The sequence below is a fragment of the Poecilia reticulata genome, chromosome 13 (genome assembly GCF_904066995.2).
Source record: "Poecilia reticulata chromosome 13, P_reticulata-male-v2, whole genome shotgun sequence".
Taxonomy (NCBI): domain Eukaryota; kingdom Metazoa; phylum Chordata; class Actinopteri; order Cyprinodontiformes; family Poeciliidae; genus Poecilia; species Poecilia reticulata.
The window spans coordinates 18,358,407-18,373,240 of record NC_088842.1 but is presented as its reverse complement, the minus strand read 5'-3'; the positions used below and the strand labels follow the sequence as shown (position 1 = coordinate 18,373,240).

The 14,834-nt window shown below is 37.4% G+C and overlaps 2 protein-coding genes across 3 annotated transcripts in view; one reads left to right on the top strand and one right to left on the bottom strand.

Moving 5' to 3' along the window:
• The window catches only part of si (sucrase-isomaltase), a 68,274-nt gene that overhangs the window by 940 nt on the left and 52,500 nt on the right, over positions 1-14,834 (bottom strand). The gene's annotated exons all lie outside the window — the stretch shown is intronic.
• Positions 7,202-14,643, top strand: LOC145554527 (uncharacterized). The gene is made up of 7 exons (XM_081614485.1): positions 7,202-7,360; positions 9,339-9,410; positions 9,805-9,876; positions 11,623-11,694; positions 13,386-13,457; positions 14,260-14,316; positions 14,387-14,643. The coding sequence occupies exons 1-7, from the start codon at positions 7,298-7,300 to the stop codon at positions 14,585-14,587; spliced, it is 609 nt and encodes a 202-aa protein (XP_081470611.1). The 5' UTR covers positions 7,202-7,297; the 3' UTR covers positions 14,588-14,643.

Here is a 14,834-nt window from a genome sequence, read left to right as displayed (position 1 = left end):
TTTATATGCAATTCTCGACCTCTTGACTTACTTCGCTTTCCAACTTCTCAAGTGTCAGATCAAATCTGAAGATTGGAGGCTTTTTCACCCCTGATTATTTAAGGATTTGCACTGGGTATCATTTTTATGCTCTCAAGAAGAAACCCGAGTACAGGTACACAACCTCAACAGAAGTATTTCACAGCAGCCAAAAGTGAGAAATAACACGCTATCTCCCATCATCTTTTATTTTATTTTTGAGCCAGTTCTTCATATTGCGTGTGTCACTGCGCTGTCCACCTTTGCATTGCCTGGTCTTTACTTTCAAATCCCTTTCTGTTTATTTTCCTATCTTGGACTATTGTTGCCACTATGCCTTTGAGCTATTTTGGGTTTTCTACCACCTAAAGCCCTGATGTGCTCAGCAACAATCCCACTGAAGTGTCCCCAAGTTGAACCCCGAATTCATTCCAGTTCTGGCCTGTGGACCATGAACCTTTTGCTTCAAACAGGACCACTGAGTAGGTTCATTCAAAATCAGTCTGTGAAGTAACTTTGATGTGAAGAAGAAAAGAGGAAGCGCGCAAATGTTACGTTGAAGAGCGACTGCTAAAAATCAAACTAACCTGAACCGTAAGGCATATTGGATATTTGTAACGGTTTTGCTTTAACCTCTATGAATGCTCACCAGTTTCCTAAACATTTCTTTCTGTCAAAGCAACAGCTGATATGACACTGTGGCAAAAGTAAAAAAAAATACAAGCAGTTTAAGAAACTCTGTCCTACGTCAAATCCTGTGTTCATCACAAAATGAAGACGGAACAACAGTGTCACAGAGAAAACAGCATTAATTACAGCTATTAGACAACAGAATGCAGCACAGCAGGATATGGGCTGCAAGCCTTGCTTTGCTGGGTATTTTAAGCAAACTAGAAAATGCTCAGTCAACTCAAACGTGTGTGTGTGTGTGTGTGTGTGTGTGCGTGTGTGTGTGTGTGTGTGTGTGCGTGTGTGTGTGTGTGCGTTGGTAAATGTGGTTTAGCAGGACATTTCGTCAGAATACACACAACACTAGCAGGACATTTTGAATTAACGGGACAGGAGCGGTGTCCTGCTAATTTTGACAAAAATCTAAAAGCGTAGAAAGGTTTCTATTGGTCTAATAACCCCAAAAATGCAAAAAAAACGAGATGTCCGGTTAATACACATAAACCTGATTTTGTGTATAATCTGTGTATCACCACAGCGCCCCTATGGCAGGTTTGTGTAATAGCAGGACCTCATGAATATTCACACAACCTCTCATTCTGATTGGTTGTCTGCCGGAAGGTCCTGCTAATTACTACAGTGTCTTTCTAATTCACGTGTCGCTGTTTACACACATGAATTGTGTGTAAATTGCCAACTCTTACACTGGGGATGAGATGGCAATATGATTACTCTGTGCTATAAGACTGAATATTTTATAAAGGTTAGTTGGATGCCTAAACCCAACCTTGGAATGTATGTGGCACCTAAAAATATACAGAAATTAATATATATTTTGATCAAATTTTGTTTAATTAAAATATTATGAATAATAAATGTGTGGAATAAGTGCATGGATAAAAATAAATATAAACCATAATAAAGCAATTTTTTCACCAAACTATTCCACTGCTAACAGTTTGTTGATTCTGGTCTGCTCTGCATCCCCAGAACCAAGCATTTTGAAGCAGAATTTAGCTTCAATGTACCACAAATCTTGAATAAACTTCCAGAAAACTGCAACACAGTTGAATTCCTTTAAATCAAGGCTTAAACCACACCAATTTACAGTTGTTTCTGAATCTTAATCATTGGTAGATGTATCAATATATTTTATGTATATGATTTTAATTTTGATTTTACTTTGAATTTAATTTCTTTGTTTTTCTTTTTATGGTAAATGTATGTTATTTTTATGACTTTTTAGTTCTTTAATGTAAAGCACTTTGGCCTTGTGGCTGAAATATGCTATACAAATATAATTGACTTGTCAGCAGTTTTCAGATCTTGCCAAAGAATCTCTGCTGAGTTTATGTCTAGACTTTGACTTTGCCATTCTAACACATAAATATGTTTTTATTTAAACCATTCCATTGTAGATCTGGCTTTATGTTTAGGGTAGTTGTCCTTCTGGAAGGTGAACCTCTGCCCCAGCCTCAAGTCTTTTGCAGACTCCAGGTTCAGGTGTGTTCAGGTTTTCTTCCAAGATTACCCTGTATTTGGCTTAGTCCATATTACAATCAACTCTAACAATTTTCCCTGTCCCTGAAGAAAAGAAGCACCCTTAGAGCAAGATGCTGCCACCACCATGTTTGTCAGTGGGGAAGGTGTGCTCAGATTGATGTGCAGTGTTTGTTCTCCACCACAAATAGTGCTTTGCATTTTTGCCAAAAAGTTCATTTTGGTCTTGTCTTATCATTTTTGCTGTATCCCAATATGGCTTTTGGCAAACTGCAACTTCTCATAGTTATAGGGACTTCTTATAGTTTTCTTTATACCATGGCTTTTCTATTGCCACTCTTCCATAAAACCACATTTTTGCAGTGCATGACTAATAGTTATACTGTGGACAGATTCCCCCACCTGAGGTGTGGATATCTCTGCATTTCATCCAGATCCACCATGAGCCTCTTGGCTGTATCTCTGATCAGTGCTCTTCTTGCTCAGCCTGTAAGTTTAGGTGGATGACCTTTTCTTGGTAGGTTCACAGCTGTGTGATTTGCTCTTTCCATTTCCAGATGATTAATGGAACAGTAGTCTGTGAGATGGCCTAAGCCTGCTTTAAGCTTCTCCACAACTTTATCCCTGTCCTGTCTGGTGTGTTCCTTGGACTTCATGCTGTTTGTTCCCCAATATTCTCTTAGCCAACTTTTGTGGCAGTCATAGAGGAGTTGAATTTTTTACCATTAGCAGTCAACTTCTGAAGACAATTGGTTGCATTCAGGGGACGGGGGCTGAATACTGGACTTTTAGCTTTTATTTTCCATAAAATTCTGTGAAAATATATTTGCAGTTGTGACAAAATATGGAAAAGTTCAAGGGCTATGGATACTTTTGCAAGCCACTGTACTTACAAATAGTAAGGCAAGTCCAATGACAGAAACAAGGTCCAGACAATCAACAGGTATGCACTGACAGCTCCATTTGACAAAGTCTTAGACTGAACCACAACACAGAGGCAGTATTCATGATGGCACATAAGCAGGTCCCTAGAACCAGAGCAATAACGACCCAGATTTGTAATACCAAGCAAGATATTCAGTGAATGCTATGCAATGAGTCCCCTGAGACAATCTAGTAGCTAACACCAGGATGCAAGATGGTAGCATGATAAGAATACATGGAACGCCACAACCAAGTACCCAGAATAGTGTGAAGAAACATCTGAAGGGAATATAACCTTGAACACACCTCTTTAAAATGGGAAATGCCACACAAGGTGGTAGAAAACGTACAAGCTAAGATTCTGTGGGCCTTCCATATACAGGAAGACAAAACAGGAAAAGCAAACCAACTGAACATGGTGATCATTGAGCAGCAGAGCAAAGCAGTTGTTATGATGTAGCTATCCTGAATGAACAGAAGGTACAGAAAAAAACTAGAGAAATACCAAAGACTAAAAAGAACCATCATCCTCCTAGAACCTGAGAAAAATTTGTCCACATAAGTGGATGACTTATTTTGGACTGTCTAGTCCACAATACTAAATTTTGCTCTAGATGGGGTCTGGTGTCCACACGTTAGGCCATTATTTTATGACTTAGTGGTGGTGGAAGATTATAACACATTACAGGTTAGACTCAAGATGTTCAGTGTTTCTTTTGTTGTGTAAGTTTACAAAAGTTAGCAACTGTATAGCTTTACCATGGTGCTAAACATGGTGATTTAAAATGAATAAGTATTTTTTGAGAAAAATGATGTCCAGATATCATATAAAAAGATAATTCTTTGTTTTTGCAATCATTAGGTCCCAATCAACCCAAATATCAGACGAATTAATAATGCATGCCATGCAAGAGTTTGGGTCTTAGGTGGTTACAAAGAATGTGGAAGTTGAAGTCAACAGTAGTGCCTGTGGTCACTGAAACCCTCAGGGTAATGACCCCTAAACTGGAACAGTGACTCAAACAAATACCTGGAGATACATCAGACCTCTTGATACAGAGAAGCACACCTTTGGGAACTGCTAATATACTGTGAAGACCACTCACGCTCCAAGGCTTGTGGTAGAGCACCCAAGCTTTTTTTATTTAATTTCCCTTTTAGGATCAATAAAGTATTTTTGAATTTGAAAGAAGGGATAACCAGTCATGGAGTAATACAGAATTACAAATATAAAAATAAAAAGCATTTATTTAAAAAATATTTAAAGTGCCAAAAATATCATGATTACTTATGTTACTGTTAGCACAAAACTTTTAAAATGTATATTTTGTCGTAATCTCAATGTCGCTACTCTGCATGCATGTAGATTGTCTAGGTAGTCTAAATTGTCTATTGGCAGGTACATCAGCCAACCTTTTTCTGCAGGTGTTGTGTCTGCCATTAGACAACAGTTTATGTTGGATCTTTATCATAAAAACAGTTTGTTTTTATGATAGTGTTTGGAACTGCCCTGCTGCTGAAATGTGCTATACAAATAAACATAATTAATTGATTGAACAGAAATGATTAAAAGAAGTGACAACATTGCTGGTGGGAGATACCATCTAACTGTTGCCTCTTAAATAAAGAAAAATGTATGATAACTTTGAAATATTGAATGAAAGTTACAAAATATTACTCAAATAGTTTTTTCTTGTTCCTGGAAAAAAATCAGACCTTGTGTGCTTCAGAAACAAAATGGAATTCTCCTTTTGTTGTATCCCTCCTCCTCCATCAACTTGGTACAATCCGACAAGTCCAGGTGCAAGCCATTAGTATTCATTTAACTTGTTTCATTTGTTTTGCGTGGAGAAAGAGGTAAGACTCATACAGAATCTCTTAAGACATTAAGTACATATAGTTTAGTAATTTTGCAGAATGTTGTAGGTTACTTGATGCTTGGATACACCAAAGCATCTGATTTGCAGCAGTTTAGCTAGTAATTACCAACCATGTTAGCCAGTGTACCAGAGTTTAAAGGGAAGGTGGCTCACTCCAGAATTAGATAAAACTGTATTTGGTCATTTTCTGTACATCAGTGAGTGATATTGTTTCACAGGCACAAATTATCCTAGATAGTAATCATTAGTATTAAGATGATGTTTTAATTTTTTTAAGATTTTGAGAACCTGTCAATAGAAAGTCAATTATGTAGAACTGTGTACTTCAGTACATCATTTTCGCATAAAATAACACCAAATCATATTATGTACAGCAGGGGTGTCAAACTCAAGGACTTGAGGGCTGGTGTCCAGCAACATTTAGATGTGTTTCTGATATCACATGGCTGGATCAGATGGGATGGTCATCAACTTGACTGCACTGAGAAGCTATTTCAGTAATATACTTAAGGTGTTTTAGACCAGACAGACATGTAAAAGTTGCAGTACACTGGCCCAGGAGGCCTGGAGTTTAACACCCCTGGTGTACAGTATCATGTTGTTACTCAGCAACACATTCTCTGATCTTTGCAGAAGATGTCAGCAAAGAGGTCTCAGAGAGCAAACATGATTCCAATTGTTATTGCTCCTTAGGTGAAGATAAAGAAGGATTTGATGTAAAATACCCCAATTCATTTAAAGGTGAGTTGTGACTTTATTATGCATAGGATTCCAGTGTTTATTAAAGGATTGTTTTTTCCTTTGTTTTGCTTTTTCACTTTTAAACTATTTTTATACTACACATTATTAGCATAGATCATGTTCGATGATCATTATAATCAGAATACCTTTCTTTTTCCAAAGGAGACAAGCAACTGCTCAAAATACAAAAGCTTATATTATATATATATATATATATATATATATATATATATATATTACTCAAATAGTTTTTTCTTGTTCCTGGTAAAACAAGGAACAAAAACAATAGGGAGGACTGTTTTCATATATATATATATATATATATATATATATATATATATATATATGAAAACAGTCTGAGTTTTGAAATTACAAGTACAAAATAATGAGTTGCATTCAGTTGACAAAAAATGTTTAAGTAACCACAGAAAGACATACAATTAGATCAATTGATTTTGAAAAATGTTAATTTCATTTGCTACTATTTGATATATCTGCATTGTTTAAAGTTTATCCTACTTATTATGTGTACCTACAGGTAGAGGTGTGTTCAGCTAAAGGTGCTTTGCTCATATAGTTGGTGGACTTTATTTATGGAATAATTCAGTGTACATCCCTTCATTTCAGATTTCCAAAGTTGAACCGTCAGGCTGGTGATGTGGACATGCGGATCCTGTTCAACCAACCCTCCAAAGGTAATTTTGGTCTCCAACGACCAACTTATTCTCTAAAATAAAGTAATTGAAATGATATTAAATATTTTTCAAACACACGTGTTGTGTAATACTAGATATGTTAGCTGCATAAAAAGGAGGACTGAGTTTTGGAATGACAAGTATAGAAGAATGAAAATTACATTTAGAAGCGCACATACACACAGGTCCTGTGTAATACTCAAAATGTAAGGTGCAGGAATAGGGAGGACTGAGTTTTGAAATTACAAGTATAGAAGAATGAAAGTTACATTGAGGAGCACACATACACACAGGTCCTGTGTAATACTCAAAATGTAAGGTGCAGGAGTAGGGAGGACTGTTTTCTACATTGGGAACAAACTCACATATAGTGAGTGTTCTTTACATTTCAGATTTCTAAAGATGAACTGTGTCAGGCTGGTGACGTGGATGCATGCGGATTCTGTTCAACCAACCCTTGCAGAGGTAATTTTGGTCTCCATCGACCAACTTATTCTCTAAAATAAAGTAATTGAAATCATATTAAGTACTGTTCAAACACATAGGTGTTGTGTAATACTAAATATGTTAGCTGGATTAAAAGGGAGGACTGAGTTTTGAAATTACAAGTATAGAAGAATGAAAATTACATTTAGAAGCACACATACACACAGGTCCTGTGTAATACTCAAAATGTAAGGTGCAGGAATAGGGAGGACTGAGTTTTGAAATTACAGGTACAGAAGAATGAAAGTTACATTGAGGAGCACACATACACACAGGTCCTGTGTAATACTCAAAATGTAAGGTGCAGGAATAGGGAGGACTGTTTTCTACATTGGGAACAAACTCACATTTAGTGAGTGTTCTTTACATTTCAGATTTCCAAAGATGAACTGTGTCAGGCTGGTGACGTGGATTCATGCGGATTCTGTTCAACCAACCCTTGCAGAGGTAATTTTGGTCTCCATCGACCAACTTGTTCTTTAAAATAAAGTAATTGAAATGATATTAAGTACTGTTCAAATACATAGGTGTTGTGTAATACTAAATATGTTAGCTGGATTAAAAGGGAGGACTGAGTTTTGAAATTACTAGTATAGAAGAATGAAAATTACATTTAGAAGCACACATACACTCCTGATCAAAATCTTAAGACCAGTTAAAAAACTGCAAGAATTTACATTTCGCACTATTGGATCTTAAGAAGGTTCTAAGTAGAGCTTCACAATGTTAAGAGAAGAAATCAGCATAATAGACAAAAACGTTTGAGTGGGGAATTCATTGAAAACTGCATTTACACTCAAACATGATTTTTTTCAGCTGATCAAAAGTTTAAAACCATAGCTCAAAAAAACCAGAGAAACCCCCCAAAACAGAAATCAGAGTGTCAAAAAAAGGACTCAGTAATGAGTAGCTCCACCATTCTTGTGGAGCTACAAGAATGGTAGCTCTTCAAGAATGATTGAAGTTGATGACTTCAATCATTTAGGCATGCTTGATGCCAATGTTTCCAGGAGGCTAGTGGAAACGTTGCTCCAAGTGTTGAAGATGGCTTCACAAAGGGCATTCACTGTCTGGAACTGATGTCCATTTTTGTAAACTTACGTTGCCATCCATCCCCAAATCTTCTCAATTGGGTTTAGATCCGGGGAACATGCACGATGGTCAAAAAGAGTGATGTCATTCTCTTGGAAGAACTCCCTTGTCAGGCGGGCATTGTGAACTGCAGCATTGTCCTGTTGAAAAACCCAATCATTACCACACAGACAAGGGCCCTCAGTCATGAAGGATTCCCGCTGCAACATCTTCCCTTATGAACCTGCACAACCTGAAGCTCAATTGTTCCATTGAAGGAAAACGCACCCCAAATCATGATGGCGCCCCCACCACTGTGCCATGTAGAAAACATCTCAGGTGGGATCTCCTTGTCATGCCAGTAACGTTGGAAGCCATCAGGACCATCAAGGTTAAATGTTTTCTCATCAGAGAAGATAACTTTCTTCCACCTTTCAATGTCCCATGTTTGGCGCACCCTTGCAAAGTCCAAACGGGAAATTTTGTGGCGTTAAAGAAGACGTGGCCTTTGAAGACGTTTTTTGTGTTTTGTTTCTGAAGCCCTTCTTTCTCTCGCAGATGCGGTCTGATGGTTATTGGGCTGCAGTCAGCACCAGTAATGGCCTTAATTTGGGTAGAGGATCGTCCCGTGTCTTGACGTACAGCCAATCCGATCCTGTGGCTCAGAGCTGGTGAAATTGTTTTGGGTCTAAAACTTGACTTTTTTGTTCCATAACCCTCAGGATCATTTAAAAAATGCAAAATGACTGTCTTACTGCGTCTAACCTCAGCAGCGATGGCACATTGTGAGAGGCCTTGCTTATGCAGCTCAGCAATCCTACTACGTTCAAAGTCAGTGTGCTTTTTTGCTTTTGCCATCACGAGGTCTTGACAGTGTAAAGACTTGACAGAAAATGACATGGAATCCAGAGTTTGGCACATCTTTTGGCTTTTAAAGACTATGGTCTTAAACTTTTGATCAGCTGAAAAAAATCATGTTTGAGTGTAAATGCAGTTTTCAGAAAATTGCCTGCTCAAAAGTTCTTGTCTCTTGCACTGATTTTTTCCTTTAACATTGTGAAGCTCTAATTTGGACTTAAGATCCAATAGTGCAAAATGCAAATTCTTGCAATCTTTGACTGGTCTTAAGATTTTGATCAGGAGTACTCACAGGTCTTGTGTAATACTCAAAATGTAAGGTGCAGGAATAGGGAGGACTGAGTTTCGAAATTACAAGTACAGAAGAATGAAAGTTACATTGAGAAGCACAAATACTCAGGTCCTGTGTAATACTCAAAATGTGAGGTGCAGGAATAAGGACTGTTTTCTACATTGGGAACAAACTCACATTTAGTGAGTGTTCTTTACATTTCAGATTTCCAAAGATGAACTGTGTCAGGGTGGTGACATGGATGCATGTGGATTCTGTTCAACCAATCCTACAGAGGTAATTTTGGTCTCAATCGACCAACTTATTCTCTAAAATAAAGTAATTGAAATGATATTAAGTACTGTTAAAACACATAGGTGTTGTCTAATATTAAATATGTTGGCTGCATAAAAGAGAGGACTGAGTTTTGAAATTACAAGTATAGAAAAATGAAAATTGCATTTAGAAGCGCACATACACACAAGTCCTGTGTAATACTCAAAATGTAAGGTGCAGGAATAGGGAGGACTGAGTTTCGAAATTACAAGTACAGAAGAATGAAAGTTACATTGAGAAGGACACATACTCACAGGTCCTGTGTAATACTCAAAATGTAAGGTGCAGGAATAGAGAGGACTGTTTTCTACATTGGGAACAAACTCACATTTAGTGAGTGTTCTTTACATTTCAGATTTCCAAAGATGAACTGTGTCAGGCTGGTGACGTGGATGCATGCGGATTCTGTTCAACCAACCTTGCAGAGGTAATTTTGGTCTCCATCGACCAACTTATTTTCTAAGATAAAGTCTTTGAAATGATATTAAGTACCAGTGGTCCCCATCCTTTTTATCACCGCGGACCGGTGAAGAGTTGGCCATTTTTCTGTGGCTCGGGTTCTTCTTTTTTACCCCGAATTTCTCCTTACAACAATCTTAGAACGTTGCTTGCGATAATCGTAACCGTTCATCCTGCCATCTATGGCATGCTAAGACTGATCACATCCAGTCGTTGGAACATTGGGACTGCTCCGATCTAAAATCGGGCATATTCTCACAGCTTGTAGGGTTTTCCTTGATTGGGAGCTAGAACTCAACCTGTTCAATTTGACAGGCAGCCAATCAGAAAACGCTGTGACGTAGCTCATGGAGGGGAATCCCAAACAGCTGAGTTGACATGCCCAAAATGAGTCCGGTGGACATCGGAGATATGTAGAAACAGCATGAATGTTTATTCAGCATTTTGTACAAAGAATATCCACAGAAATGATGACGAGTGGAGTTGGAGCAAAATTGCTACCACAGTTGATAAACCCGGTAACTTTTCAGCTATCCATCATTAAATTAACGTGACACAAGGCTATTCATTCAGTCAAGGCTTGATGCTTACACTAGCTATATGCATTGCAGGTAGATTGTAGTTGTGACATCATTTTGTACTAAAGCCTGCTCACATGGCAAGATTTGCTCCTGTTATGTGGCTGGACACATAAACCTGTTGTACTTTTATCAGCTCTGTGGTCACAGAATTTGGAAAATCGTCTGACAATCCTAAAATCTTGCCGTGTGAACCAGACTTAAGACTTACAAGCTATACTCCTCTTTTCTCGTCTCGATCACTGCCATAATGCTCTCTGACTCTAGTCGCTATGCTAACGTTCACACATCCCTTCAATATAAGATTTGAAAATGCCACAAAAACGAATATTTATTTTCATGAAAATTTTAACTTACGACAATGACAAATTAATGGGAGTCCTGAGCTTGTTTCTCTGCAATGAGATGATCCGACCTTGGAAACGATGACACACAATGCAGAGGGTGTAATGGCAAAGCAGTTTGAAGCTCCATTGCCTCATTTGTAAGCCGGTACATATTATGCAGAGTGGGCTTGGAACATGGGAGTCACCTACAAGTCCAGGATAAATCCACTCTCCTGTCTCTGGTCCTTTTCCCCTTTTCCAAAGAAACTTTCCTAACATATCGCTTTCTTACTCATTGTGGGCTCAATGTTGGTGAGCAAGACGTAACCGAGAGAATCCGGTTAAAGGGTTTTCAAAATAAACGATCCTCCATACTCAGACAATATGTAACACGAAAATATTTTCTTGTGCAGCCCGGTACCAATTGGTTCACGGACTGGTACTGATCTGCGGCCTGTGGTTGGGGATGACTGTTAAGTACGGTTCAAACACACAGGTCTTGTGTAATACTTGATATGTAAGCTGCATAAAAAGGGAGGACTGAGTTTTGAAATTACATGTACAAAAGAATGAAAGTTACATTTAGAAGCGCACATACACACAGGTCCAGTGTAATACTCAAAATGTAAGGTGCCGGAATAAGGAGGACTACGTTTTGAAATTACAAGTACAGAAGAATGAAAGCTGTTTTAGAAGCGATCATACACACAGGTCCTGTGTAATACTCAAAATGGAAGGGGCAGGAATAGGGAGGACTGTTTTCTAAATTGGAAACAAACTCATATTCAGTGAGTGTTCTTTATATTTCAGATTTCCAAAGATGAACCGTGTCAGGCTGGTGACGTGGATTCAGGCGGGTCCTGTTCAATCAACCCTCCAGAGGTAATTTTGGTCTCCAACGACCAACTTATTTTCTAAAATACAGTTTTTGATATGATGTTAAGTACTGTTCAAACACACAAGTCTTGCGTAACACTTGATATGTAAGCTGCATAAAAGGAGAGAACTGAGGTTTGAAATTACAAGTACAAAAGAATGAAAGCTACATTTAGAAGCGCACATACACGCAGGTCCTGTGTAATACTCAAAATGTAAGGTGCAGGAATAGGGAGGACTGAGTATTGAAATTACAAGTACAGAAAAATGAAAGTCACATTTAGGAGTGCACATACACACTGGTCTTGTGTAATACTCATCATGTAAGTTGCAGAAATTTGGAAACCTGAATTTTGAAATTACAGGTAGAAAAGAATGAAAATTACATTAAGAAACGCACATACACACAGGTCCTGTGTAATACTCAAAATATAAGGTGCAGGAATAGTGAGGACTGAGTATTGAAATTACAAGTACAGAAAAATGAAAGTCACATTTAGGAGTGCACATACACACTGGTCTTGTGTAATACTCATCATGTAAGTTGCAGAAATTTGGAAACCTGAATTTTGAAATTACAGGTAGAAAAGAATGAAAATGACATTTAGAAACGCACATACACACAGGTCCTGTGTAATACTCAAAATATAAGGTGCAGGAATAGTGAGGACTGAGTATTGAAATTACAAGTACAGAAAAATGAAAGTCACATTTAGGAGTGCACATACACACTGGTCTTGTGTAATACTCATCATGTAAGTTGCAGAAATTTGGAAACCTGAATTTTGAAATTACAGGTAGAAAAGAATGAAAATGACATTTAGAAACGCACATACACACAGGTCCTGTGTAATACTCAAAATATAAGGTGCAGGAATAGTGAGGACTGAGTATTGAAATTACAAGTACAGAAAAATGAAAGTCACATTTAGGAGTGCACATACACACTGGTCTTGTGTAATACTCATCATGTAAGTTGCAGAAATTTGGAAACCTGAATTTTGAAATTACAGGTAGAAAAGAATGAAAATGACATTTAGAAACGCACATACACACAGGTCCTGTGTAATACTCAAAATATAAGGTGCAGGAATAGTGAGGACTGAGTATTGAAATTACAAGTACAGAAAAATGAAAGTCACATTTAGGAGTGCACATACACACTGGTCTTGTGTAATATTCATCATGTAAGTTGCAGAAATTTGGAAACCTGAATTTTGAAATTACAGGTAGAAAAGAATGAAAATGACATTTAGAAACACACATACACACAGGTCCTGTGTAATACTCAAAATATAAGGTGCAGGAATAGTGAGGACTGAGTATTGAAATTACAAGTACAGAAAAATGAAAGTCACATTTAGGAGTGCACATACACAATGGTCTTATGTAATACTCATCATGTAAGTTGCAGAAATTTGGAAACCTGAATTTTGAAATTACAGGTTGAAAAGAATGAAAATTACATTTAGAAACGCACATACACACGGGTCCTGTGTAGTACTCAAAATATAAGGTGCAGGAATAGGGAGGACTGAGTATTGAAATTACAAGTACAGAAGAATGAAAGTCACATTTAGGAGTGGACATACACATGGGTCCAGTGTAATACTCAAAATGTAAGGTGCAGGAATAGGGAGGACTGTTCTCTACATTGGCAACAAACTCACATTTAGTGAGTGTTCTTTACATTTCAGATTTCCAAAGATGAACTGTGTCAGGCTGGTGACGTGGATGTATGCGGATCCAGTTCAACCAACCCTCCAGAGGTATTTTTGGTCTCCGACAACCAACTTTGTTTCTTATATAAAGTCATTGAAATAATATTAAGTACTATTCAAACACACTGGTCTTGTGTAATACTCATCATGTAAGGTGCAGAAATTTGGAGGACTGAGTTTTGAAATTACATGTAGAAAAGAATGAAAGTTAAGTTCAGATGAGCACAGACACATGGATCCTCTGTAATAAACTGGATAGGTTCATACATTAGGTGGACATTGTTTTATTTTTAGAAACAATCATTCAGTGTTTATCCCTTCATTTTAGCTCTCCATAGAGATGCCTTGTCAGGCTGCTGAGTTGGATGCATGCAAATTATTTTCTGGCAACTCACCTGACATAAGTTTTATCTCAATGACCTTTTTATTTTCTAAAATAGTCATGAGAATACTAAGTACTGTTCAAACACATGGTTATTGCGATTCAAAACAATTAATCATAACAATTCATTGGTTTTGATACCTACACAAGTGTCAGGATCAAATTCTTATTTTAAGATTACACTTTTTTCGGTTAACGGTGGTTAACTGTGTGTGAGATCATGATATCATCCATGATGAAATGTCAAGTTTAGAAAAATGTTTTATTTGAAGGACTGTTTTCACCTCTGAAATGGAGTGGTGTGTGATGTAAAGGTAATTTTTTTGAGAATGGGAATTGGGTTCATCTTTTGAATATGATCTTCCATGTCTAGTTGTGCTGTATGTTGAAATTGAGTCATAGTGCAGCACTGACTTTTTAAATACTTATGCTACCTCCCTTTGTCAATTCTTACTTTTCTCTGTCTAGTTTGCAACCAGTCCCTGCACAAAATGTGTTATTGTAAATAAAAGGAGGACATCACTGGTAAGCTTTTAGTAGAAATATTCTTGCTGAAACGCTTTCAATGTATACAAAATATGTTTTTAATCAACAGGTCTGTCCAGAACAAAGTTCAAGTGAAGCGATATCATCAGAAGAGGAGTATGCTCCTGATTCCGTAGATGATTCAGACATCTCATGGGATGACAAATGCACTCCACAGAAATATGGACTAGTTATAGTCCATATTTCCATTTTTGGACTTCTTAATGCACATGAGTTTTATGTTTTTTGTATGTGTATGCCATGGTCCTGATAAATAAAATTGGCCCTGACAATTACTGTTGGTGTCATGGGCGGAGCCAAGCACCTCATTATCGTTTGTCCTTTTAATACAGCATTGGGTCACATTCTTGTATTTTGAGTTCTGAAGTGTGTATCTAAATTTTTAAGTGAGATCTATGTTGTGTAACTCTAACAAGATTTTTGACAACTTACTACGTCTTTCTAGCATAAGTGGAAAGGGGTGTCCGTTTAGTGTTGCAAAAAACTGGTTTGAAAAA

What these genes read in the sequence shown, in the direction of transcription:
- LOC145554527 (XM_081614485.1), top strand. Translation starts at nt 7,298, where the DNA reads ATGAACTGTGTCAGGCTGGTGACGTGGATTCATGCGGATTCTGTTCAA. An exon ending in TTCAACCAACCCTTGCAGAG is followed by an intron (nt 7,361 to 9,338) that starts GTAATTTTGGTC and finishes TTTACATTTCAG; the next exon opens with ATTTCCAAAGATGAACTGTG. An exon ending in GTTCAACCAACCCTCCAGAG is followed by an intron (nt 13,458 to 14,259) that starts GTATTTTTGGTC and finishes TTCTCTGTCTAG; the next exon opens with TTTGCAACCAGTCCCTGCAC.